Consider the following 27,284-nt stretch of genomic DNA (forward strand, 5'->3'; position numbering starts at 1 on the left):
CTACAAGAGTATTGCTGAATTATGAATTGTGTAAACATACTCAGTAAAACTGGTCTTGCAAAAGTGGCGCAAAGCAAACGCTGGAATATTTTGTGAAAGAGTATCTAGGGAGACATGAAGAACCTGGATATTTGATCTTTGAGTTGTACAAGAGCAACACAGTACAGCTAACCCCAAAGTTCTGCATCTTTATGGCTGAACACTATTGAGAAAAGAATGGGAGTCTTTTGGCAGTAAAGTGTGATTTTCTGAGGTTAATAGCTTAAACCCTTTATTGGAGTACATTTTTTGTCTTCAACTGAAATACCGAAACTGTGACCTTTCTCTATAATCCATGCAATTCCTAACTTCAATCTCATCAATCCGGAGAGTGGTTGTAACGAATGTTTTAACGGTGTTCTTTTTTAACGTTAAAGTTTGTGATAGAGTATGGCTCCGAAAATAGTATAATATACAATCCATCATTATTTACTCATTTAATAAAATATTTGACATTATCTGTAAGATAAGTTATAAAAATGCTCAACGGGAGATAAAAACAAAACAAAAACTTCTTTCGACATTTTTACATTTTTCTGTAAGATGCATACGCGTACGGTTTTTTTTTTACCTTACAAAAACTTGTATTAAGATTATAAAGCCATACTATTATTCAAAATGGCGTTAACGTGTTTGCACCGTGAGATGAATCAAAACTTTGTTAAAATATTTAAAGCTATAAAACTAACTTTTTCGCACGAAAGCCGAAGTTTAAAGATAGGTGATACGGAACAGTTAAGTAGAGTTTTTACGACGAAAGATGTTGAAAAGTTCGCTCTTCTAACTGGTGATACAAATCCAGTTCATTTGGACGATTGCTGGGCTGAGAAAAGCAGACTGAGTAAACGGGTTGTGCATGGCGCGTTGCTAAACGGGTGAGGCAGAGAATCAGACTAGTTTGAGATTATCATTTATTGTAAATTTGATTTGTGTGCCCAATGTCTTGTAAGTTTATCCTGACCATAAACGTTGACCAACAGAGGCTGAATCATGACAGCTTTTTGAAATTAAGTTCAGCGTTCCAAATTTTCATTTTTGGAGAAAAAAAATGTCCTTTTGATCACTAGTGGCTGAACGACATATCTGACTACTCTGAAGGCTTATAATGCTAAAAATTGTGTTGAGCGCAGCGTGAATAACCCTTTGCCAGTTTGCGTAGCTGTGTACTTAAGGAAAAAAAAAATTTTAGGTTAGTTTAAATTTTCACATGAAACTTGCTTATGAGACTTTTTAAATGTGTACTCCTAACAAAATCTTTTTTACAAGTTTTTAAATTTTAAAATGGTTATGAAGTCAAATTCTAAGTTACAATAACAAAAGACTACATTAACTCTTGAGGAACAATAATGTGCTTCTTGGGCTTGTTTTGGCTATCCCATTCATTGTATCAAACATTAAACTTCCCTGATTTTTTCAAGTATTCAGCAAACCTTATTAATTTGCCAAATCCCTTTGTATCTATCATAATATATTCTAAAGAGTTATGAAAATCTGAAGATAAAATTGCTCAATTATCATGTGACTCCTATAGTGTTAAATCTGTTTGAAGTCCCATCAGTCTTGACATTAAATACACAGACACACATGATCCACTCATCATATGTATTATCTATAATTCTAATCACTTCAGCCATAAACTCCAATCATTCTCCTTTCAAATTTTATTTTGCAAGCAGCATATTTTACTCTAAGTTGTTACAAATTAATCATGCTATTATGTATATTTCAAAATGTGATATAAATAAGAGATGTATATTTACATTATGTTATTGTTCAGTGGTGCTCAACATGACTGAAATGGTCAACAATTACATTTTATGGTGGGTGGTATAAGTAATTTGGAGCTTTAGCTCTTGAGTGAAACCAAGAGTGCAACATAGTTAATCTTTTTAAAGTCCAGGAACTAATTTAGGTAGATAAACTTAAATCCTTCTCATTACTAGGGACAGGTACTTTTACTTGTTCTTCTTATGTTAGGCTTTGCTTGATTCTGACATTATACTTTGTTTATAATTTGTAATATTTCGTGTGCCATGTTTATTGCAATTATTTTATTCTAGCCCTAACCTCTGTCAAGCCCTAATTTAAAGTTGTAACTAAGGGAGGTTTGGTATTTTAAATTGTATTCTTATTTTGTAAATGTAAATGAAATGCAGATACAAAATATTTAAAATTGATTTTGTAAGGTGAATTACACAAATTGCAATTAAAAATGATTGTATATAAGTAAGTTTCATATTATATTAAACTGGGATAAAAGAGAAACTGAGTTTTCTCATCTGTTAAACCTGGATATATATTACATCCTGTAAAGGTTTTTATACTTAAGCTTTTATACCCAGTGTTAATTTAAATGGTCAATCTAACTGTAGTGCAAGAGATATTAAGTGTGACTAATATATAATTTTATAACTTCTCTACAGCTTTCTCTACAATATCAAATCTTTTACATATATGTATGATACAAAACTGTAGCAAATTTTAGGATAAAATTCAGTAAATAGTTAGATATTTATTGATAAGTTTTGTGAGCTGTCTACTTTTGCCTTTAAACTTCATGGGCTTGTTTGTTCTCCAACACACTGTATGTTTATGAATACATGATATTTGCATGTGTATATAATCATATTTGTACATCAGATATTTATCATCAAGAAGCATTGAATAAATCTTTTTTTTTTTTTAAGACAATTTCCAAAAAAAAATCATTAATAGAAATTAGGCTGAAGTAATATCTCCTAACAAAGACCCAAAATTAAACAAAAGCCCTAGATAGCCAGTTTATTAATTAATTTTGTAGAAAATTCTTAAACATTTTAATATTTTATGGTGAAGTACATGATTTGAGTGCTCCCATGACTACACAGTTAGGTAACATTGTAATGTAAGATATTTGTCACTTCAGAACTTCTGTGGAAGATTTAATGAACAAGCAAGATAAAAGCAGACAATTAGTGCACTGAAGTTAATTTCTGTTCTGAAATAATAGAAATAAACATTGTCTTATTTCAAAGCTATCCAGTTTGTTGGTATACAGTCTTATCAAGCAGCTTGTATTAAAATCTGACACTGTATAGAAACAATTCTGAAACTACATATTCATGCATAGTGTTTAAATCTGCAGTTAGAAAAATTTATAAAAGGTACACATAATTAACTATTATTTATTGTATGTGAAGTACATGTTGTGAGAGAAGGATTGCTTAGGTCATAAAAAGAATAAAACATCAGAAGGCCATTTGACATTTTTGTAAACTATAAGATTTTTTCATTAGAAGTAAGAGCAGTGTGCTAGAAACTGTTGAAAAAAGATTACAATTTGTTTTATAACTTGGTATGAAGGTACATTTAAAACTAATTTAGTTTTTACTGAAAACAAACTAGGAGGGATGAAGTTTGGATATTCAAAAGTTTTTCCATATTTTAATATGCTAATACAATTAATGTATTTAGAATAGAAAGAGATTTATGGTAAGAAAATATGCGATCTGCATGTAAAATTGTTGGTAGAATGAATTTCTCCTTTTATGAAATAATTTATATTGACATTTGATGAGATTGTGGTAATTCACTATTAACCAGTGCCACATTTAGTAACCTGTTTGAAAATGTAAAGAGTCAAAACAGTCCGCCTAAGTTTTGAAATCAGCTCAACGTGCTTTCTGCTCATCATGTGATCATTTATATATATATATATATTTTATGATCAACCAATAGCTAGAATGCTATTGATTTACAATTTTTGATGCATTTCTAATAAAGCAGATATGATTTAATGTGATAATAAATTCTGTTCTTCAAGCTAGTTTGAGTTTTATGTTCATATTTAGCATTAAAAACCTCTGCATTCCAAACAAACTTGTCTAGTGAAGAACCATATTGACATTTTAAATAACTTAAGTAATTAGTTCACTTTCTTAACACTCCTACGAAAAGTGGGGCCTAATAGGCCCCAGAGCAACTTGAAAGGTTATTAATATTAGGCTAATAATTTTGTATTTAAATGAAATTGCCATTTAAATCCATTAATGAATGGATTAACAAGATTCCCACTGTCCCTATCTACTATCTAGCGAAATCACAGCCAGGGAAACGGGCTTGGAGAAATCAGGACTAGAAACGTCTTTTTGTAGGAGTGTTAATCTAATTCACACTATAACAGTCTTGATTCCTGAAAACTGATGATGTAAATAGCACATAGACCACTATATTGTTTGCCCTATTCCAATCAGCATGATGATCTTTAGTTGTAGTAGATGTGGTGTAGTTGGATTATCATATTCTCCTTTTCATTCACACATTGGTTCTCATACTAACTAAACATGATGTTCAGTTGTTAAAATCTGGTGTAGTGTTTTGTAGCTTTATGTCAAGAAGTTGAGACTTAAGTGTTATATACAATACATTTGATTGGAGGTAGTCTGATTTTGGCATGTGTTTAAAAAGAATTACAACTTCTTTTAAGTTCTTCGTGTGTAGCTGTAGTCATCATTTTAATCTGGACACAAGTTTTTTTACATTAATTGTGTATTTATTCAAATATTATTGATATATTTTGTTACTTATTAGTGTATTATAGAGACTGTATGTCATGAGGAACTGGTAAACAGACTAAATATATGATTTTTACATACAACTTGAAACTGAAATTTAATGCCTCCACAACATGTGAAGGCAACCCATTCCAAGGCCAACCACCCTGTTATAGTTGAAAGTGACTCTTACCCTGTCAAATTTATACTTGTGTCTCCTGGTCCTATTATTCTCAATGTTAAATATGCAGGTTTATGCATTTTACAGTCAATTTGTATGAGATGGTATATATATATATATATATATATAAATTTACTGAAGGAAGGTTCTCTAGTTTTCCATGCTGTTTTGTTCATATGTTCATAAATATGAAAAAGGTTTAATTTTGTACAGTGATAACATGAGAAAGTTAAGTGTTTAGGAAATTCCAGCTAAGTTTGATCAATTAAATTAATTTTTCTTTTTTTAATTGTTAGGTTTTTACAAGTTTGCCTTTTAATGCTCAGTTTGCAAGTCATGTTTGGGAGACATGTTTATTGAGGTGGTTTTTAAAGCTTTCCAATATTCTTTTTTTAACCAATTCTGAATAGAAATTTTAACTTCATGTAATATTTGTAATCTAAACTTGTAAAACCCATACCATATTCAAAATTTCACACAAATGATGATAGTGGCCACACACACTGCTCAATACAAAATCTGGTTTCTTCAGCTTTATTAGGTGATTTTACTTACATGGCACCTATTGGTCCACCTCAGCTGTTCCATTCTCTAAAATAAATTTTAAAAAGAAAAATATCTTAGTCCTTATCATTCATATATTTATAAGCTATCTCTCAAACTGAAATTTACTGCCTCCACAACATGTGAAGGCAACCTGTTCCAAAGGCCAACCACCCTGTTGTAGTCAAAGGTGACTTATACCCTGCCAAATTTATGCTTGTTTCCTAGTTCTACTATCCTCAGTTTTAAGTATGAAAAAAGGTAGTGCATCAACACTATCAACTCCCTTTACAGTCTTAAACAGTTCAGTTAGATACTCCCTAACTCTTCTTTTTTATCAAGATAAATTTAGGAGATTCCAAAACTATTATCTTCTCTCACGTTCAACTATCTTGGTCTATGTTTTTTTCCTCTAGACTGGTAAATCTTATGAACAGTGTGCCAGTCTGTTATACTCCTATATATTTTGTATCATTGCAACAGCATGTGCTGATCATTTGACCACCTTCCTCTAATTCCATTGTATCTTATATTCTAGCACAGATAGCTCCCTCTACCATTGCAGCACAATCCTCACTTTCTTGATTGATACTCCAGTGTTGAGATGTGTGTTTTCAGTTGTTCTCTAAGCAAATTTTCCTCCATTTTTTTGTGTTTTCTTGCTAGTTTTAACTTTTAGTTGGAAGTGTTTACTTAGTAGTTCATTTTCAATTATATTTTTTCAAACGTCCATGTGGACTTATGAATTCAAATTTTTATGTGGCAGATGAAATTCCCATTAATATGGATAAAACTTGTGATACTAGCCCCAGCACACTGAGGTACTAATGTCTGTCAAGGAGCTTCAGGTGGTAATTCAATGGGAATTGGATGCTTGCAGCAGCTAATTCTGCTTGTTCTCCCTTTCTTCAAAACCACACTTCTGAGGAAGGTTTTCACCAGGGAAAGGACAGTTTCAAATTAGATTTTTCTGCCCCATTTGTTTTCCACCAGTTACATAATGCTGATAGTCAGGAGAGTCTGTCGACCACAAACCTTTCTTGCACGTTATTGATCAGGTTTGTCAAGCTTTGCATGGCTCTTCTTTAGCCATTGATTTTTCTCCTTCTGTGAGAAAGGCCTCCTGATTATTATTATTTTCCTCCATCTTCTCTTCTGAGCATTATCTTAATGATTTGCTATTCAAATACAGTCGGGAGTGGGTGTTCTTTGTCCCACTTAGCTTTTGGACTAATTCTATTTTGCTTACCAATAGCTCTTGAATCCCTCCCAATCTGGGTTCTCAGTATTCATGTTTTCTCTGTCCTTTGTGGTGTTCTAATTCTGATTACATGGTCCAAGCTTACTACAATTTACATTACATTGACCAGTCTTTTACATGCTTTTTCTTTTGTATGTTTATTGTTACAATCCTTCCACCAGTTTCCTTATCAGTTCTTGGGTGATTTATGGACTCTTCTGTGGTCTGCTGTGGTCCAGTAGACAACTTTAGCCTTCTCCCTCACCAAATAGATTTTGTGTTAGGATTTTCTTGCGAGAGATGCATTACATTCTCTTGTTATGAGAATTTCATCAGATACTGTTTTTGTGTGAGTCAATCTTTGGAGAGCTTGAATCTTTGAAGTCCAAGGTCAATGTGGCAAGATTATGTTATTTTTTGTTCTACCTTGCTTCTCGATTGTTTTGCCTCACTGGGTTCTGCTTAGTCTTTGCTTGTTTGAGTGCCTCATGCTCTGCTCTTTTCCTTACTCCCAACATTCTGTTTTTTGTGCTGGTATTCCCATTACTTGTGATGATATGTCTTTCCATAGACAGGTGGTGACCAGGTTACAACTTTTTTTTCACTGTCTGGAAACCCTTCATGATAGATCCACATGTGTTACAGGTTGTGTTAGATGGTCTGTGCATTCAGTTCTGGTCCCCTTCTCCCCTGTCCTCTTTCCCAGTTTCTTATTCTACCTCATGGGATTGTGTCTTGTCCAGTTGTCTCGTGGAGTCAATTCATAATCTTCTTCACAAGGGTGCTGTAGAACATGTGGTTCCTGTTCATCCATGCTTTTACTCCCATCTCTTTGTTTCCCTCAAAAAGATGGGAGATTGGAGACCTATTATCAATGTATCCCAGCTAAATGTTTTTCTGGACACCCCCCGATTCCCTGTGGATTTATCCTGCCTCTCTCTCTTTGGTGGATTTTTTTCTCCAGTTCTTTGGATGACCAAATTTGACATGACAGATGCTTACTTTCATATCCCATTTATCAGCAGTCATAATGTTATCATCAGTTCATCCATCAGGAGGATATGTTCCAGTTCTGTGCACTGCTGTTTGGTTTTGCCTCGGCTCTTTGTGTGTTCTGTTGGATTGTTCCTGTCTTTGCATGTTGTCTTCTTTCTTTGGATTCATGATGGATGACTGGTTCCTGCTCTCTTCTTCTTGAGCCCAGTTTACCAGTCACACCTGTTTCTTTTGTTGGGAGTCTGCTCTGGTAGAGTTTCTTATCAAGGTGAAGAAGTACTCTCACACTCAATACCTCATTTATTTGGGTTCCTCTCAATTGGCCCCAGTCTTCTCCACTTTGGCTCCTAGATATGGAATGAGCAGCCACTTTAGCTTGTCTCTGTCTTCATCTCCTCTTCCTGCTTGAGAGATTCTCTCTCTTTTAGGGATGTGGGCTTCCCTGGAATCTCTCATTTTGAACCTGTTGCTACATGTTTTTTGTACCACCTTTCCCTTAATACCCATTTCCTTGTCACTACAAGTTGTCATCATTTTGATATTTATGCTATTGATATTTACCATACCCTGATGCTTTTTCTTTCACAAGACATCTGTTGTTCATGAAGGTTGTTTTGCCTCCTCTTTCCTCACTTGTATTTCCCATTTATACTCTCATTCTGATCCTGATCATAGTATTTTGTCCTGTTTGTGAATCCTTTTGTTTCCTGTTTTGGCCTTTTATACACTGGAACTCTTTTGTTTTTCATGATCTTTGTCCTGTTACCCTAACTGGCTGAGTTTGGCAGCTCATCCACCTAGCTTATTTCTGACTTGTCGATGGAAGATTGTTGGCTATTTAATGTGTTGTCTCACTAGATACTCCATGTTACTTTGTCATTAGCTGCTCAAATCTGCTGCTTTTTGGAGGAGATTGTATGAATGGGAATATGGAGAACTCCCAGTGTGCTTGCTGAACCTTATTTGCACAATATCATGATACAGTCCTTGGTTGGGTATCATGTTCCACTTGAGATGATTCTCCTTACTTTTGTTTGCCTTTAACTGGGGCAAGCTGACATTGTGGTTTCACTTATTTTTTTTTTTTAACCATTTGATAAACAGTTGCCTTTTTTTGTATTTCTGGATCCCACCTGGTGGCAGATGTTGCTTGGTCAAGTATGCTGAATCATTTTATGCTAGCAATTACTCTGTTTCTTTTTAACTCTCACTGTGGAGATAAGGTGTTTCTGTAAGACCACCAGGTTATCTTCTGTGAACCATTACTCATGGACTGCATGAGTAAATCAGACAGCTATTTTTGCTTATCCATATTGGCCTATGGTTCTTAAAATCTGTCTTTCTGCTTTTCTAAGTGGGGAAATGGAGACACTCATTGCACTGTCTCCAGTGGGTCATTCCTCAGGATCCACAAATGCATGTTCCTCTTCTCTTTCTTGTAGTGGAGCACAAGGGTTCTTACCACTTCTGGTTCCCAGTTGCTGGAGTGGTGGACCACGAAGATTTGCTTATAAGTGGGCTTTAAGGAATAACAAAATCCTGTAACCATATGTACTTGATAAAAAGAGGACTGTCATTGTTATGCTGTTTATTATTCACACATTATGTCACAATGTCTATTATTCAAGGCACTTTTACTGGATTTTTTCTCGCCACATGGACCACAATTGACATAATCCAATGTATACCAATGAGTTTTTCATGGATGTTTTTGCCTGGGTGGACTGCATTTGTTAATTTTACAAAGTGACTTAAACAGACTTTAATATCATTTGTAAATTTAAGTATTTTATTCACCATTCTTTCTAACTTGCATATTGGAAACAATGATGTCCTTGTGTGACACACAGCCCCCAAAATTTAGTCTCATTGACTCATAAACTGGGTGCAAATTGTATTTGCTGTTTAATTCATTTCTGTTTTATTTTTTATTGTTAAACTTTTGGATGTTGTAAGCATGTTTTACAATGTTTCCTCCTATTATGAACATTGCTATTAAAAATATATATTGAAAAGCATTAATTAATGACTGTTTACAGTTACAGTCTTAAAAAGTTGTCCAGTCTACCAGTATAAAACTACATGCTAAAATATATGTATTTTATTAATATTTTTGCAGGTTAGTATCAGCTGTTATGGGTACCAAGCTGCCAGGATTTGGCTGTGTTGTGGTAAAACAGACACTGGAGTTTCCTAGTCCATGTAAAATAATTGTTAAACATTTTAACATTTAAATTAAGTGTGAGTAAGTCATCATCTTATTTACAGGAAATAAGATGATATGATTTGTTAAGCAAATTATATATTTTCTTTTAAACTTATGTTTTAGAAATGTGAAAGTTTAAATATTCTCAAGTTAATGAGCAAAACAACAAACGAACTATGTTAAAACATTTTGATTTGTAGTTTTTTTTCTATGATACATGTAATATTACTATTAAGTTATACAAAATGTGCCCGCAGGACTTTTACTTTATGTTTTCATTACTCAAAATGCATACATTTTTCATCATAATTCTTTTTAACCATTGTATTTATTAAGTTTATATGTTGTACTTTTCCTTGTGATGGAAATTTGTGTTCGATAAAGAGTTGTAAGAAGAAAATTAGTTTTGATGGCAAAACTTGCATCTAGCTTTAAACTTGTTGAAAATAAATAAATTATTACTGAGTTTGAATTACTGAAAATTAGCTCCTGATAATCATTCCTCTGCATATGTTAAGATTACTGATATCATGACAAGAAAGCAGCAGTTTGCTAAAAATAACATCAGATTAGTATTAACAATCTTTGATTGACTGCTACAGTTAGCATTGTTCAAATGCACAGTTTTCTTTTGTATCAAAGTTTAAGTTTTTATTGTTAAACTTTATTTCTGTATATTTTTAATAAAAAATAAATTTCTGTTTTGTGCTTTCCTAGACTCACAAAATTAGCTATTCTTATCAAGTGCTACCTTCTCTATGCAAATTGTTTCTTCAAGCATGCCACAATCATAAACTCTTATGATTCCAACATGTCTGTCATGTAAATTATCATGCATTCCTTCTCCATCAAGGGGAACACAACACACTTGGCATGTGTGATTCCCTCTATATACCTCTACCAAACTGTAACTCCTCATTTGGTGGTGCTTGTACTTGGATGTGTTCTATTTTGTTTGTTTAAAGTTTTACCTTCGTCTTGAGTAAACTCACAAAGTGGTCTTCATTTATTTCACTTATAGTTTCTATTAAGACTATTTTTTTACTTCACTTTAATTTTGGTTTGTAACAGTTGCATTGTTTTTCTTTACTTTCCATTACTGGTTGACTCTTCCTCATTATGAACTCTGAAGTTCATGTTACCACTTTGAGGTCAGACATGCAACTAGTGCTATGTCTAAGGCCTCAGGTGCAGGCAACCCAGTGGGAGATTGAACATTACTTAGGTCAGTCTTGTCCTACTTTCTCCTGAACAAGCTAAGCCTGTTCCTGTGGACAAGGACTTTGATTATCTATTTCCACTGTTATTTTGTAATGTCTTCCTATGCTCAGCCTGAAGAATCAGTTAGGCCTAATACCGTTATTTTGATCTTGTTTCTCAAGTATGTGACGTTTTATCTCTTTCTCATATTTCCTGTGAACTGAATCCTTCCTTAGTACATCATCAATTTTCCAAACCATTTTTGATATCCACCACCCCACAATTTAGTGATAGAACTGGCATGCCTCACCCCTCATTGTGTGGCCCCTAACTCTTCTGTAAGTGTGATCCATACCCTGTTTTCCCACCTTTGTCCTACCTTTCCAACTCTTTTTATGGTATCTCTCTACCATCTATCTCCTCTTTGAGGCTCTCCACTGAAATTCTGAGGGTTTTTTTCTCTGGGAACATCTTCTCCCTTCTTTTACATCTTTACATGGATGCATTCCTTCAGGACTGAAGTGCATGGATAAATCACCAGGAGGTTTGGGGTCGTTGGTCTGTAGACAAAAGGTCTTTGCATATTAGTGTCCTAGAGCTTCAAATGACCAGTTTGGCTTTGAATCACTTCTTTCCTTTTGCCAGACATTGTCTGATGATGTTTCATTCCAACAATTCTACACTGGTAACACATATCAATCACCAAGGGGGCACCTGGTTGAGATCTCTCTGTTTTTGAACATTGGATCTAATTTACTGGGCCTACATGCACCACTTTCATCCCTTTGTGTGTCGCATACCACATCCTTTGAATCTCATATCAGATTGTCTTTCCTGCCCTGACCAAATATATTCAATGAAGTGGTCTTTAGATCCCCTCGTTTTCCTGTGGGTTTGTAGTTGGTGGGGTTTTGCTTCATAGATACATTTTCAACATACCTGGCACTTCATCTTTAGGCTCTGGCTGTTGATGCCTTCAGCCAGGGTGGGTCCCACAGATTCCTATGTATCCTTCTATCTGATTACTTCCTTGAGTTATCTCTTTTTTACCCATACCACTCTGTGTCTAGTCCTTCTGATCATTCTTTATTGGCTAACTGTAGCCCGCCAATAATAATCTTCTATTACTGTTTCTTAGCTAGCTGCTTTTATATGAATCACACAAGTTTTAAGAATGATCCACTTTGTTCAAAGATGCTGGGATTTTATGAAACAAGTATTGTTGATTCTTACTCTCAAGAAACTTTTATAAATTTAGAGAACAGGTGGGACTTGTACAATATACAGCACATGCAAAAACAAAACAAAAACCTATACTGAAACAAGTGTAGTTATTAAAATAAATGTATAACAGTAAATCTGTTACACCTCCTTCATTAGGGAATTAAAAACTGGCATTAGACAATTTTTAACAAAATGTTATACACATACACATTAATTACAATATATTGTCAAAGAATTATACAATTTAAAACTTCATGACACATATAACAGAAATTAATAAAATTATATAGCATGTGAAAGTGTTTAGACATAAATGTTTTTTTTTTTTTGGCCTAGCACAATCAATGATCACATGACTGAGGTGTTCTTCAAATGCTAGGTTAGGTTTTAGAGCTGAAAGAGGAATTTTTTGGTAAGGTTTTCTGACCAATTGACAAATTTTACAAAAGTAAGAAACATCTTGCCTAATGTTTGACCAAAGGAAATGTCTCATAATTTTGTCATAAATCTTATTCATACATAAATGACCTCCCAAGGAGTTCATGGGCCACTTTCAATACATCAGAACAATACACTTTTGGAACAACAATTTGATAAACTACAGTTCAGGCCTCTGAAGCTGGTACATTTGGTGGTCTCCATTTTCTCATGAGCACACCATTTATGAAAAATAACCATTTGGAATTTTTTCCACTTAATTTTTTGAGAGTGTATATTTAGATAGTGATGAGATCTGCTGATCCTTTCCATGCTCATCAGTCAGTATACTTCTAGCGAAGGGAATTTCACGAGATGAATCCCTCATGTTCATCTTTGTCACTTACCAGGATACAGGTTTTTGTTGAAATGACAGGAATTTCTTTTTATGAAAAGTAGTTTTATGTGTTAAAACATAATAATTGGAAAGAACAGCTACTTCCTGTAGTGTTTCAACTTTCTTTTCATTCAAGTTCATTTTGAGGTCATCACTTGTGCAATGTTTAAGGTACTCAGTTAAACATAATTGTCCCTGTTTGTTGAAACTGTTGCCAACTTGCATAGAATTACACCATCGATTAGAATAAACCTCTTGCATGGGTGAATTCCATATAAATTTAATTATCTTGCTGATTATAACCATCAAAACTTTTGGTGTTACGTCTCCAGCACCAACTTGTGTGTTTTGAGAATAGTTACTTTAACCTTATTATAACTGGTGCAGTCTCCCATTGCCTACAAGTTTTGCAATGACCTTCCCCCCAAATGTTACAGCTCTTTGAAGCAGATTCTAATTAGTATTTAACATTAAATCTAAAATAACGTATCTGGTTAATTTTCTGGCCATTTGGTATAGAAATCCATCCCAAATTACTTCAAGAAGTCTTCCTAACTTAATGAATTCATGCAGTCTCAGTTAGTATGTCCAAAATTTTTCATGATTATTTCATCAGTATCTATATTATTAATAACCATGTTCTCATTTTACAACTTCTCATTTGAAAGTTTGTGAAAAACTGATGGTTCTAGGAAAGCATCTACTATGACTTTTATATTTATTCCAACTTTATTGTAGTAATCTTGGAACTGCAACAGATGGGGTCTTCTCATTTCTGACAGATGCTTATTTGATTTGTCCTATTTTATAGCTTGTGCAATGTTGTCAAATGTGACATCCCTGTGCTTCTAAATGATGGAATTTTGTGCTGGAATTTCTTCGTTGATAATCTTTACTTAGCTGATAAAAATTAACAGTTACATTTAATTTAAAGTACATGTTATCTTCTTTGTAGGTAACTTACTAGGAGAAAATTGATAGGATTTAGGTTTATTATCTATGAATGCAATTGTAAATATTCCCCATACAAAAGTAGACATTAAATATATGGTTAGTTTATTGTCTTAACGATTTTTTCTTAAAAGTGTTGTTAAATTCACTGAAAATATATTTCTAGAAGAATCGTTCAAAGATATGAAGCTAATATTTTGGGCATATGCAATTTTATTTTGTACAGATAAGTTTTATCTCAAAAATAAAAAAAAATATGTATTTATTTTTCTTTACTACAACAGTGTATATTGATGAAGAAGTTACAGCTTCTGTTACTTTAAAGTCATTAAGGAAAGCACTTGTAATTTGTGACTACTCTTGTATAACCAGTGATGGCAAGGTATGTAGAGTTTAATGTTGTTTAGTAAAGTTATATCCATTCATAGATTAAACACTTAAAAACTTTAAAACTTTCTATTGATAAATGATTATTATCTTGAGTATTTAGTTATATTTCAGCAGTACAAAGGTATTATAGATGTTTTGTTAATTGTATGAAATGTACAAAATATATGGATGTGTTAACATGAATATTCATAAAACAGATCAGTTAATTTTTACCAGAAATGTAACATTAAGTGAAAAACATCCCTCAGCATGTTTCTGCCATGCCTGTCTTTAACTTAAAACAATTTATAATTTTCAAAAGGATTTTTTTAATGTGTTTCCACTGAAGTTTATTAGATCATTGCTGTATTTATTTCTGTAAGCATTTGTTTATATATTAGAGTAATTACATCATGATTTTTTCGTGAGAATTGTTAGTATAATGTTTTTATGCATATGAGAAAAGTAATTTATGCAAAATTTGGGAATTTCTTTTGTCACTGCATTAGTTTTTGTTGTATTATACATAGTAACTGTAGAATGTAAGTTCTACAGTTTTAATTCTTCGGTTTTCATATCTTTAGTTAGAATTAGGTAAAGAACTGAAGAGGATTTTATGTAACTAATTTTAATGTAATTACCTATACTTGTACGTTTCTCTATATATTCATTTAAATTCTTTATCTATCTTTGTTTTATTATATATATATAATAGCCTGTTTTTATTTTCAATTATCTCCATTGTTTATGGGTCTTGGTGAATTAAGTAAATATACTACATTGAAAGTTCTTTGAATACAATTTTGGAATAAGATTCATCACAAGGAGTAACTTTAATGTACATCCAAAGGAATTCGAAAAGTGAAAAATTCACTTAAGGTTTTACACATTGAAGGTGTTTGAAAAGTGACTATAAATTAGGGACAAAAAAAATCAAATATTGTATATCTGAATGCAAATAATTTTAAAGCTATTTTATTTGAATCCGATTATAAACGTTAAGCCATTGCATATGCATAACATAATTGCTTTCAAAATATTTTCATAAATTACATGAACTCTTAGTCTTTTAAACAATTATTTTGCAACTGAACTGCCCTCTAGTTAAAAAAACTCAAAGTTAGCTTATATTAAAAATGGTTTGGAACATACACAATAAAGAGAGGTTATCAGGTTAGTGTGACTGTATATGTGCATATTTCATAAATATTAATTATATTCACACAATTGATTCATTTCACATTTTTAAGTTTTTTTTTTAAATGAGAAGTCAGCTTTGTTATGTATATACCAAGAAATTTTGGATTTTACTTTATCGTTATTAAAGTATGATGTTCATCAGGTATTATATAATTGTTTCTGTTTTCAAGTCTTATCCAGATATGTGAGAAATGTATTGTAAATTATTATTGAAACTTGACTGATATTATTCATTCATAAGATTTGATTTAACAAAAATAATTAAAAGCAAAAAAAATACCCTCCCTAAAATGAAAACTGTTAGTTTGTTTTCACAAGTATGTATTGTTAAGTAGAAAAATATTTTGAAAACAGTATTGCTGAAATGACCATATCATTGTTTAATGTCATCCCTTATTGTAATGAAATATTTGATGTTTTTCTTTGTTGTCATTTATACCTTCGTAAATATTATTGTTTGAGTAGTACATATGTCCTTTAACCTAATAAATATCAGGTAAATTAACAGGATATAAGTACTACATAGTCAGTAGAAGAAATTCTACTTTCTAGTTAGCCCTACAAATGATTTTGGCCTTGCTTTTAAACTGCTACCCATGCAGAATGGCAGATAATTTTAATTTTCAAATTCTAAGAATTGGCTAGCTTACTGAAATCTGTCTTATCTGTGTCTTTGCAAATGTTTCCAAAGGTTGAAGAAAGAATTGTAATACACTGTTCTTGGCACCAAACTTTGTGTTTTGCCTGGACCCTAGTCAGTGCTTCTGTATCACCTGCCCCTTCTTGAACAATATACATAATTTTAGTGTTTTTCAAAAATCTATTATTTGGCTGTATATCGTGAGAAGCATGTCTGTTAATTTATATTCTGTTATTTGCTTATAACCAAAGCTACAAAATTAGAAAATATTTTTTGCTTCTTGTGCATTAGTAATATAGGTAAAGTTTCAAAGCAGTCAAGGTATTAAGGTACATTTTAAATATTTCAGGATGTATAAATACATGTATGACATCACATATGATAATTGACAAACCTGTGTATTTCTTAGTTAGTTGAACACTACTTTTTTAATGCACAGTTTTATGATAAACAAAACTTTGTCCTAACTGAAGAGATACATGGTGTTAAGCATAATCTGCATATGTTCATAGTTTGTGCTTGGCCTATTACCACCAGCATCTTTCTATTATCACTCTTCTATTTTCCCACTGTAACTTACATATGAAAATATTCATATTATACACTTAGGCTTCCTCATTTTGTAGCCTACATTGAATCTTGGAAAAGTAAATTATCTTCCAGTGAAGAAAAAAAAAATATAGCATTCAGTACTCAAGGGTTTAACTGTTGAATTGAGAGATGAATTAAGTCTTCTAAATAAACTTCATAATTTTCAAGTATAATTAAAATGAGCACATTTGTATTTTGGTTATTGTATTGGTCAGTGATGGAAAGCTGCATGTGGTAATCATGTTATAATTCATTTCCTTTGCCAAAATTTTTGTTTCTTTTATAATACACGACCCTGCTTAATATAAATAAATTAGAATAATTGTTGTTTCCTTCTCTATACAGCAACTTTGTAAATACTTAATTAAATTTAAACTTATACTTTGCACACAAAAAAAGAAGTTAGTGTAAAAGTTATTTGGTCATGAAAGATTTATATCTTACTGTTATGTTATCATTTTTAAGTAAAAGTAAGAAATAACTTTACACATTAAAATTCAGTTTTGTATTTTGTGATACATACATTCATTAGTTATTTTGTGCAAGTCTTCTCTCTGTAGTTACAGTATTGGGTTTCTGAAAGAGGTTTATTTCTTTTTCCTAAGGTGTTTTGTGACCATAACCACTTCTTTTGAATATTTAAACTGTACCTAAATAATATTTGAACAAACTTAAACTATCCTAGAGAAGTTTCCTGGAAAGTTGTTTCAGACTTTAAAAGGTTGATAGTTTTGGTATCTATAGGGTATTTTTTCTTTTAGTAACTAGATAAACCTTAAATACTTTGTTACAATAAGATCTACAGCTGTAGCAATGTCAGTAAGTTTACATTTTGTAGATCTAAACTGGATGTTTTCAGAGTCTCTCAACTTTAGAAAAGATCTTATTTCCAGGCCAAACTTTTATCTTTTTTTTTCCACAAAATGCTACAAAATTTATTTAAAAGGTAATGGTATGAGATACAAATGGAATGAAGAAATTGGAATTTAAAACAAAATGAAAAATAATCATTTGGTGTAATATTCTTCAATTTCATTCGTAGTATTCAATGTAGAAAATTAATTAGCTGATTTAAGAGTTTTCCTGAATAATTAGTAACTAACTTAAAGAAAATCCTTGCCCTAATTCTGATGTGTTGTGACTTATGTAAAATTGATAATAGATTGTCAATTTACTTCAAACCATAACAACTGTTGTGAACAGTTTGCTAGCAGAAATAGCTTCTTGACCACTATATCTGTAATATCACAGCCAATCTGACAAATACCCTAATATTTGGCAACTTGTACATACACACACACACACACATATACACACACACTTTTTTTATCACAAGTTATTAGATTGATCACAAGCTCTAAAATCACTTCTTTGTACTAGTTCTGTGCAAACAACATATAGTGAGCTTAGCTGTCAAGGACTTGTTGTTTCATTGACTTCCAAAAAGTTTCATGAAGAAGGTGCAAAACTTCAAATCCTATTTTTAGGTATCAAAGATTCAAGTATAATTTTTTACTTTATATTTAAGATGCTTCATGATTCATTATTTTTACAGCAGGAGGATATAACTGATGACTGTTATTCATCATGTAAGAAAAAGATTTTCAAACTAATACATTATATAACTTTCATCAAAACCACTGTCTGGCTTCATTTCTCTTGATATTTTGAAATAGAAGGAACTGTGAAAGACAAAATGCATTTATCCAAATAAAATGGTTTGATTACTCTTTGACCTTTATGGTTTTAGAGTTGGGGTGAAAGGGTGCCATGAAGCTTTATAAGTGCAGTGAATGTTGGTATATTAAGCTTAGAGTAAAGATGTAGTGTGTGATCACCTAGTTTAGAGTCAAGTGCTTAAAATTATTATGAAAGTAAAAATATTGATTCAATTTTAAAATCAATCATTTCTGATTTTTTTTTTATATTATATCACCAACATTTTATTAAGAAGCAAATCTCTAATCATTGGTAGTGAAGACTTTAAGTTAAGAAATTAACAAATATTTTTCAAGTTTTGTTGTCTGTACATTTCATTTTATACTTTCAGTACATAAAGACTTGCAAAAATAGTAAGTTATACTTTTATTGCAAAGCAGCATGACATAAAAGCCATTGTTGGAACTAGCATTACCAAAATAAACTGGCTTTTCTCTGTATTGGAAGTTGTCAATCTAGTATTTATAATATGTGTGTGTGTTTTTTTTATGGCAAAGCCACATCAGGCTATCTGCTGAGCCCATCGAGGGGAATCAAACCCCTGATTTTAGCATTGTAAATCCAGAGACATACTGCTGTACTAGTGGGGGGCAATTATAATATGAATATCCCACAAATTCAATTTATGAATGATCTTAATTTTACTTGGCTTACGAAATAACACCAATTGGTTGTATTTTTGTGTGTCTTTGTTGGCCAGGCTTAATATTGCAAATTATAGTTATTTTGCAATAAATATAGTTATCTTAAATGTGAGGTTAGGGTTATACTATGGGATGGTTGTTTGTAGCACTAGCCCTGTCATTTTTAACATACTATACACTAATGCAGGTATAAGTGTGTGTGTGTGTAGATAGATAGATACACAAACACATATCTACAGTATATCTTTTGTTCTTCATCAGTTGAGTTATACATTCAACTTGACAAAAGCACTTAATTGGAAGTTTGTGGTTCAAATAAACCTTGGTGTACACACACACACACACACACACACACACACACACACATGTATGAAGCATTAGCCTGAAAATCTTTTCTTTTTACCTGATTATATTTATATTTAAAATAATGTTAAAATTATATTTGCTGTTATCAATAATTTAAAATTTATACTCACAGTTAAAAGTAATAGTTTCTCAGATGCAGATAAATATTTGTGCAAGCTGTAAACTAATTTTAAATGACTTTTCAACAATTCTTTTCAAATTTTTGTTTAATTGGTAGTGAATGCTCATATTTAGGAATAGATATACAAACCTTACTCAAAAAACTGATAAAAACTTTTGTTACTGATCATTTTGTTAGAAAGTAACTCCAGAAGAATAAAATGTGAAAAAATAAACCTGTACAGAATTCACTATTCAGGACAACCTACTAAAATTTCTTAGTGTCCACTATTACAAAAAATAAGACTTAATGAATAATTATGTTATAAATTTCTCTATTTAAAGCTATGGTAAGGTTGCTATTTCAACAAATATATGTATGTAGGTCACAAATTGGATTGATATATGTATGTATGTGTATATACATATGTACTTAAGTTCTTTTACCTACCAATAAATTTTCTTTCTCAATGGTTTAGGTGGTATTGAGAGGAGAAGCTAAACTGGTATTACCTAATAATAGAAGTTGAGAAGAGCTAATGTGAGAGGTGGAAGTATGCATTGTTTTTTTTCATATTATTGCTGTCATTATTGGTTATTAATTTCAAAGTACAGAGTCTATAAGAAAACAGAATATTAATATCCCATGAAGTTATGTTTGAATTTGTAATACAAAGATTATAAAAATTTGTTGTACATGTTTGATTGATTGTTTTCATTATTTTTGTTTTGAATAACTTTATATATAATTAAAAGTCACATCATATTATGAAATGTAAAAGCTACATTGTGTTCTCATTTTTAAATGAAAGGATATATATTTGTAATAATATTTTAAAGTCAAAACTACACCATTGTGAAGTTAAGGCTAGATATCGTGTTTATCTAGATGTTATTCTTTGATTCTGTGAAATGTTTAGGGCTGATAAAATTAGAACTGAGTAAGGAACAAAGAACAAAAGAACTGACAGGTGTTTCGGTTTAAAGTTCTCTATCCCCGGAGGAAATAGAGATAACCGGGTGCTCAGAAAGATGGCCTTTCTCTTTGCCCCACTTGTGATTTTAGGATATTGAAGCAGCTATCTGGAGAAAAGAAGAAGAAAGGAAAAAAAAAAAAAAAAAGAGTAGAAAATAAATAAAATACTGTAAAATTACATAGATAGTAATAATGATAGTAATAAGAAAGAGAGAGAGAGAGAGAGAGAAAAAAGAAACCATGACGGACGAGATCATCCTGATATTAGGTGCGAACTGAGCAAGCAAGGAAGACAAAAGACTGATGAACTGACACCAGACACCCATAGGTTATATGCAAAACCACAAAATAAATGGTCGATACATGACTTTGGGTTCATCAGGGCAGCTGGGATTAGATCCAGTGGTAACTATGATGGTTGATCTTGTCCTGATAAGTTTGAAGGTTGTTCCTCTGTTGCCTGGGAGTATTTGTGTCTTCTAGGTACTCTAGTTTGAGCACCTTGGTAGTTGGTGGGTTGCTTGCATCTGGGCTGAAGTTTTAAAAACTGTTTTATTCGATGGTGTTTGAGTGGATTGGTTGTTAATCTTCATCTTGTTCAGAGGTTGCATCATCGTTAGTTTGAGCCTCATATAATTGTTGATTAAATGGTGATTTGGTTGGTTGGGGTGAGACTGAAGGTTTAGAGGTTAGGGGATTGGTGGGACGGTGGTAAGGACATTCAGCAGTAAAATGAAATATATGATAGTAACAGCCATGCTGTAAAACATGATTGGCATTTTGCTTTGAGGTAGTTACAATTTTGATAAACCTGGAGGGTTGATTAGACTTCTTGGAGAAAATTCTATGAATCATATATATATCAATCTTGTATTGGCTTTCCAAGGCAAGCTTGATTTCACTGGGTTTGATGGATGTGTCAACACCTTTCAAGAAAACAGAGAACAGGCTGGTCAGGCTTTTCCTGAGTAAGGAAATCACTTGTGTGCTTCATATTCATACCCATAAAAGACGTGACATTTTATCATATTTACTGTGTGTGATATGAATCTTGCTAAAATTTTAATATCTGACAAGTCTAAAGTTGTCAGTTTATAAAACTTTGTATTTAAAAGTTAATTTTCCAAATTAAGATTTTTACAATTTACTGTGTCATTGGTAAATATAAGACAAGTAAAATCTCTTATAAGGATACACATCAAACAAGATGAGTCATGTTACATTTGGTCTTGGGCAGAACCCTGGTAAATAAGGTTAATTTAAATCCTAAGTTAAAGAGTTTCATAAATTGCTGCTCACTTGGATTAATATTCAGTGACAAACAAAAATTTGTATGTTTGAAGATTGTACTTAATGTGTTATATAATGATAATGTGTTATCATGTGGTTTCTTGGTAAATTTTTGCCTTGGAGTCAACAGAAATTTTGATAAGCTGAGAGTGGAAATCTCCAGAAGGATCAGCTTAAAGTTAATTTCAAAATTCTTGTACTTAACTGCATTTTTTTGTCCAGAACTAGTTGCAATCATCAGAACACTGGCTTCTTATATGAAATTGTACACTATTATTAAACTACTGAAAGTAAATGCATTAGAAATAATATTTTAACCAAATTTTGATATTAACTGTATGTATTTTATTTAATCAACTTGTAATTCATACACATAGCATTCAATTGTCACTTTAGAACTTATGAAATTATATACTACTATGTTCAAGTAAGATTTTTATTATTTAAATATGAAATACCAAATTTATTTCAAACCCTAAAATAGTAGGGTTTTTAATACATATAATTTACTTCAGAGTTAACTGTACATTTATGATTGTTTATGTAAAATCAACATTAAAAATTAATTCTTACACACAAGTTTTTACAAAAGTTGCTTGTTTCTAATGTAATATTTACTGATCAATAACTTCTTACATGACAGCAAAGAATGTTTGGAACGTTGATAAAACAATTACTTTCCTTACCAACTTGTGTAATTTATATAATATAGATATATGTAGGAAATATATTCACTAACCCTAAGGCTGACCATATTATTTTGTGAAATTACATACAAGATACATCAAAATTTAAACTGTTAGAGTACTCCAAGACAAGCATTCTGATCAATAACAATTTTGATATCTGTATGAAAATATGCAAGTTGTGTATTTTCAAAATTAAAAGAAAAATAATATACATTATACTGAGATTTGTACCTCACTTAAAATATTTATATTTTACAAAATAAAATAACTATTTTTTCTGGTTTTTAACACTATAAATTATAAGAAGGTTAAAACACAATGGGACAAAATAACGGCTAAAAATGTAAGCTTATCCAGAAATAATAAAGTGAAATAATTTAAAAAGAAAATGTTTAAAAATACTAAGTTAAACTCATTAAAAACAGATACGTATTTTCCCCACACGTTTAAAATCTGAATGTAAAAACAATATTAATATACTTTCACAGCCTTTGCTAACTTGTCAAATTCAAAGTCATCAGGATTTTCAAAACAGTTTTTCTTATTGTTAGGAAGGCGCACTTGGTTGAACCTAGGAAGAAACAAAGCATATTTTAAGTTTTACTTAAAAGTTTTTAAGGCAGAATCCATTAAGTAATTATTTATGATAAAATATTTTGTATATGATTATAATAAGTAGTAGTAACATACAATATAGTATATTCTGAAAAACAGCATCATATGTGCATAGTTTTAAACATATATGAACAATTAGTATTATTGCTTAACTACCACATATATGCCACTTACTGTAAATAATAGTTAATTTGTTGCTGTAATCTATTCTAGCTAGGATAATTCTTTTTGATGAGGCAGGAATGAATAACATTTAAAAGAACAAAGTTATAAAATATTATTTCTATGAAATTTTGGGTGGGAATTACATCACGGTAACTTATCATCCTCTTGGCTGTGTCTATGATTATGGTATGTGTAGTGAATGTAATTACTCATTTATAAAATATGAATAAATAAATGGCCAAAATAAAAATAAAAAAACGTTAGCATTTAATACTTTTGATACATGAGCCTGTCTTTCTCAGGAGCAAAGAAAAATAGTACAACAGTGTTTACTGTAAAGTGAACAGAGAGGGATTTTTACTGACTGCATGTAATAACTGTCTGTGTGCAAAAGAAATAGTGTGTTATATGAATAATGAAATCAAAGGTGAGAGAATTCTAAAGTTTTGTGAAAAGCAAAATCACTAAGTTGTTAACCAAATAGATTTTTGTTAGACTTCAGTTTTGTGTGTGTATATACATTTTTTTAATTTATTTTTTTGACATGTAAGGCTTTTGGACAAAAGTCCAGTTGATACATGGATCCTAGTTTCACACGTACCTCTTTTAACTAAAATGTGTACCTTACTTGTTTGTTTTCTGTGTGAAGTGTTTCTTGTTTTTGGTCTTGACGTCTGAATAGTTGCTTTAAAATACTATCAAAGAGATACGCTGTTGTTACACATTCTCTCTTGTAAGGGTTAAGATGAACATGACTGTTTGTTATCTTATAAATAAGTATAAAGAAGTTGTTTGTGTCTAATGTACCACATAATTCACATGTTACATTAATGTTGAATAAAGATAGTGTTGTTATCTAATTTGGAATGTTGGTAAAATGTCTTTTTAACAGTTAGTTAAGTTGTCAATAGCAATGCTAGTTAATGAAATTGCCAAATTACCTGAAGTGGACATAAAAAAAGAGCAAATATATGATATCTAGAGATTTTAATCAAGGAATTAGCATTTCAGAGTTAAAAATTATTTCATATTTTCAGTTATTGCTTCAAAATTGTTCACACTTGTAGCATTGATGGAGGAGTACTAGAAACAAGTTCACTTCAGTAAAATACAATTTATTTTTTGTTAATATTGGAATTGAGATTAAAAGGAATGCATAATGGCATGGTGTTGTTTAGTTTATTACCATGATATTAATGTGGTTGATATTTGGAATATTTTAAAATTGTACATACTTAACTTTTAAAACCTTACAGTATTATTAGTGATACAAAAAATAAGTGATATAACTTATGTTTATGAAAGAAGTAAGAAATTTGTTAATTATTGTCATACCTTTGTGTTTCATTGAATTTGTAATTAATATTATAAACAGAATGAATTACTTTTATTTCACAATTCAGGTAACAAAAAATATTATTGACTACAATAAATTTTCTTTAAAAAGTTGAACTGATGCTTTCAATATTGTGTAAAAATTGTGGTGAAGGTGTAGGAATGTAACACATTAATTCTTCGACAGAGAAAGAGTTAGAGTGGAGTAACATTGCAATGGGTAATCTTTATAAAATGTGTGATGTGCATTCTTGATATGTCAAGACTGTTTAGAATAACATATTTTTTATCATTACGCTGTATTAAGTTTGACAGATTTGCTAACTGGATCATGCTGTTTTTCCTTAGATTTATACTAAATCATGGCATGTAGGATTAAAGGTGAAAATTTATTTACCTTGTCCAATCTCCTTTACAGATGACCCAAGGTAAGATATCAACTTGATAGTGTAGACCACGAGATATTTCTGGACTAATTAGATGAGGAGTCCCAGCTCCTGGTCCTCGAGTAATGAGCCTTTGAAACTTATCATAACAGCAGTGCTGGGCAGCAAGGCCTGTATTTCTGTCACTGACCAAAGAACGTATACAGGAATATGCTCCTTTCTTATAAACATCCAGTCGTTCAGCTTCTCCACTGGCATCCTGCCACCTCATGTATTTTTCCAAGTTGTTGTCCCATATTTTATTATCATAGAATATCTTGGTGGGATAGTAACATGGGCAACTTGGCAGGTTTTGTAAACTCAATAAATACTGCTTTAGGAAATCATTTTTACAAGACACCCACATTTCACATAGATCTTCCTCTAGAAGGTGATGATGAAAAATAAGAATGGGAAAAATAAACTGTTTTCACAGTAAAAAATCAAAGGTTCAAAAATATTTACTTTTTTCTTTTGTTTTATTTAATAGCAAAACTTGCAAAGCTATATTTATAATAAAATACTGAATTACTTCAATTAAACAATGCTATCATAAAGGACATTTATCTTTGTAACCATTGCAGGAAAATTTTGTAGATAAAATGTCACTGAAAGAAAACAAGATGCCTGCATTAAAGGAAGCTTAGGTTTTAAATGAATTATTTTTAATTTTCTATAATTTTTTCAAAACTTTGTATTTAGAAATTAACCAAAAACTTAACAGTTGATATTTTACTGTAGTTAAAATATTTTGACAGATAAATGGTGCTTTTGTGGACGTGTATATTTTGCTTAAGTAAGAATAACATCAAAAGGGAAAAGAATCTTAGTAATTAAACACATGGAATTGTCAACTGCAAGTAAAGTTTAGTAGATATTTTTTTTATGAATATGCTTTTAATGACAAATTTTGGATGTTACCCTTTGGCTGAAACTGCCTCAGTGGTTATGTGCCAGATTTTGGATAAGAAAGTTCATCATTTTATTGTGTTATTGCAAAACAAAATGCTCTGTAATTTTGGCTGTGGAAGCATTATATGGGTGACGGTCAAATATCTCTCCCTTAAAGTCAAAAAAGAGTTGGTGGTATGTGCTTTTGACTAGCTGTTTTTCATCTAGCCTACCAGTTCAAAATTTGACACAGCTGATGCATATAGCTTTTACAAGAATATTCAGAAACAACTGCAACAAAAACTTATAATTTTTTCAAAATGTAGATGAATACATCTTTACTGAAGTAAATTTTAGAGTTCCGTGTGCGTTAGATATTATTCATGAACAAGATATTAACTACGCTTAGAATGTAAGTAAGCAGTTATTTCTGGTCAGAATTAGTGAAAATGTCTGGCTCTTTGGATAGAACACACAGAGTTTAATGACTTGTGGGTAAAACCTGGCGTTATAGAACCTAAGAAATAAAACAGTCCTTTTTAGGGTTGCGTAGATATTGCTTTTAATAATCCATTTTCGTTATACGAAAATAACGTTAATTTTATATAGTGTAATGCATATTACACATATTTAGAATTTGAGTATTTTATACATAACTTAAATAATTCTTTTCAAGACTTCCAAGATTGTAAAACAAGTACATGAATAAACATGTGAATTACACGGTAAAATATTAAAGTTCTTACAAACTCGATGAAAAATGTGTTATTAATTTTACATACTAAAACACCGTTTTTTCGTTAATGAACACGTTGATACTGTAATGAACTTAAACTTTAGAAAATTTACAATAATGTATTAAAAATCGGGTATGAATTGCTTTTGTAAAATTCATTATGACAGCAGTTGCAATTGCGTTACGATATGCTTGAAGAAGTCAATCAACCCCCACTTTAGGTACTTTGTTATTAATGTTGCTAATAACCGTGAGTGGTGTTTATGATTTAATATTAAATAAAATCGAGTAATACACAACAACTTTGCTGTAGTGAGCTTGGAAGTTACAAATGCTGTAAGCAAGATGTTCAAGGCTAAGAAATAAATCCAAAACTACGAAAATAGTTCGTGTGTTGAAGACAGTATAGTTATAATTGTTCTGTTTAGACTTTAGAATAAAATATATGTTACAAGATTTATATTATTTAACGAAATAAAATAATTTTTTCACAATCACAAACAAACACAGTGTTAAGGAACAGATGCAGTTAAAAAAAAAGGCGACACCGCCCTTTTTTTAAATTATGAAAGTGGTATAAACAGGATAAAGAGTAAGTAAAGGAGGTT

The 27,284-nt window shown here is 31.3% G+C and overlaps 2 protein-coding genes across 3 annotated transcripts in view; one reads left to right on the forward strand and one right to left on the reverse strand.

The window, feature by feature from the left end:
* The first annotated feature begins 631 nt into the window (after window positions 1–631).
* Window positions 632–26,701, forward strand: LOC143252009 (hydroxyacyl-thioester dehydratase type 2, mitochondrial-like). 2 transcript variants are annotated; one of them, XM_076503515.1, is made up of 5 exons: window positions 634–914; window positions 9,651–9,733; window positions 14,211–14,308; window positions 20,034–20,108; window positions 25,043–26,701. In XM_076503515.1, exons 1-4 carry the CDS (start codon window positions 658–660, stop codon window positions 20,082–20,084), a joined length of 489 nt encoding a protein of 162 aa, XP_076359630.1. In that variant the 5' UTR covers window positions 634–657; the 3' UTR covers window positions 20,085–20,108; window positions 25,043–26,701. The 2 variants fall into 2 exon arrangements, with proteins under 2 accessions (XP_076359631.1, XP_076359630.1); XM_076503516.1 differs by lacking the exon at window positions 20,034–20,108 and having other exon boundaries at window positions 632–914.
* The window catches only part of LOC143252008 (uncharacterized), a 35,707-nt gene continuing 30,565 nt past the window's right edge, over window positions 22,143–27,284 (reverse strand). The window contains exons 5-6 of the mRNA XM_076503514.1: window positions 25,022–25,433; window positions 22,143–23,080 (exon numbers count right to left, since the gene is read on the reverse strand). Coding sequence (XP_076359629.1) covers window positions 22,981–23,080; window positions 25,022–25,433 — 512 coding nt within the window. The 3' untranslated portion in view covers window positions 22,143–22,980. The remainder of the gene's footprint in view (window positions 23,081–25,021; window positions 25,434–27,284) is intronic.

This window comes from Tachypleus tridentatus, chromosome 6 (genome assembly GCF_004210375.1).
Source record: "Tachypleus tridentatus isolate NWPU-2018 chromosome 6, ASM421037v1, whole genome shotgun sequence".
In the NCBI taxonomy this organism is placed as follows: domain Eukaryota; kingdom Metazoa; phylum Arthropoda; class Merostomata; order Xiphosura; family Limulidae; genus Tachypleus; species Tachypleus tridentatus.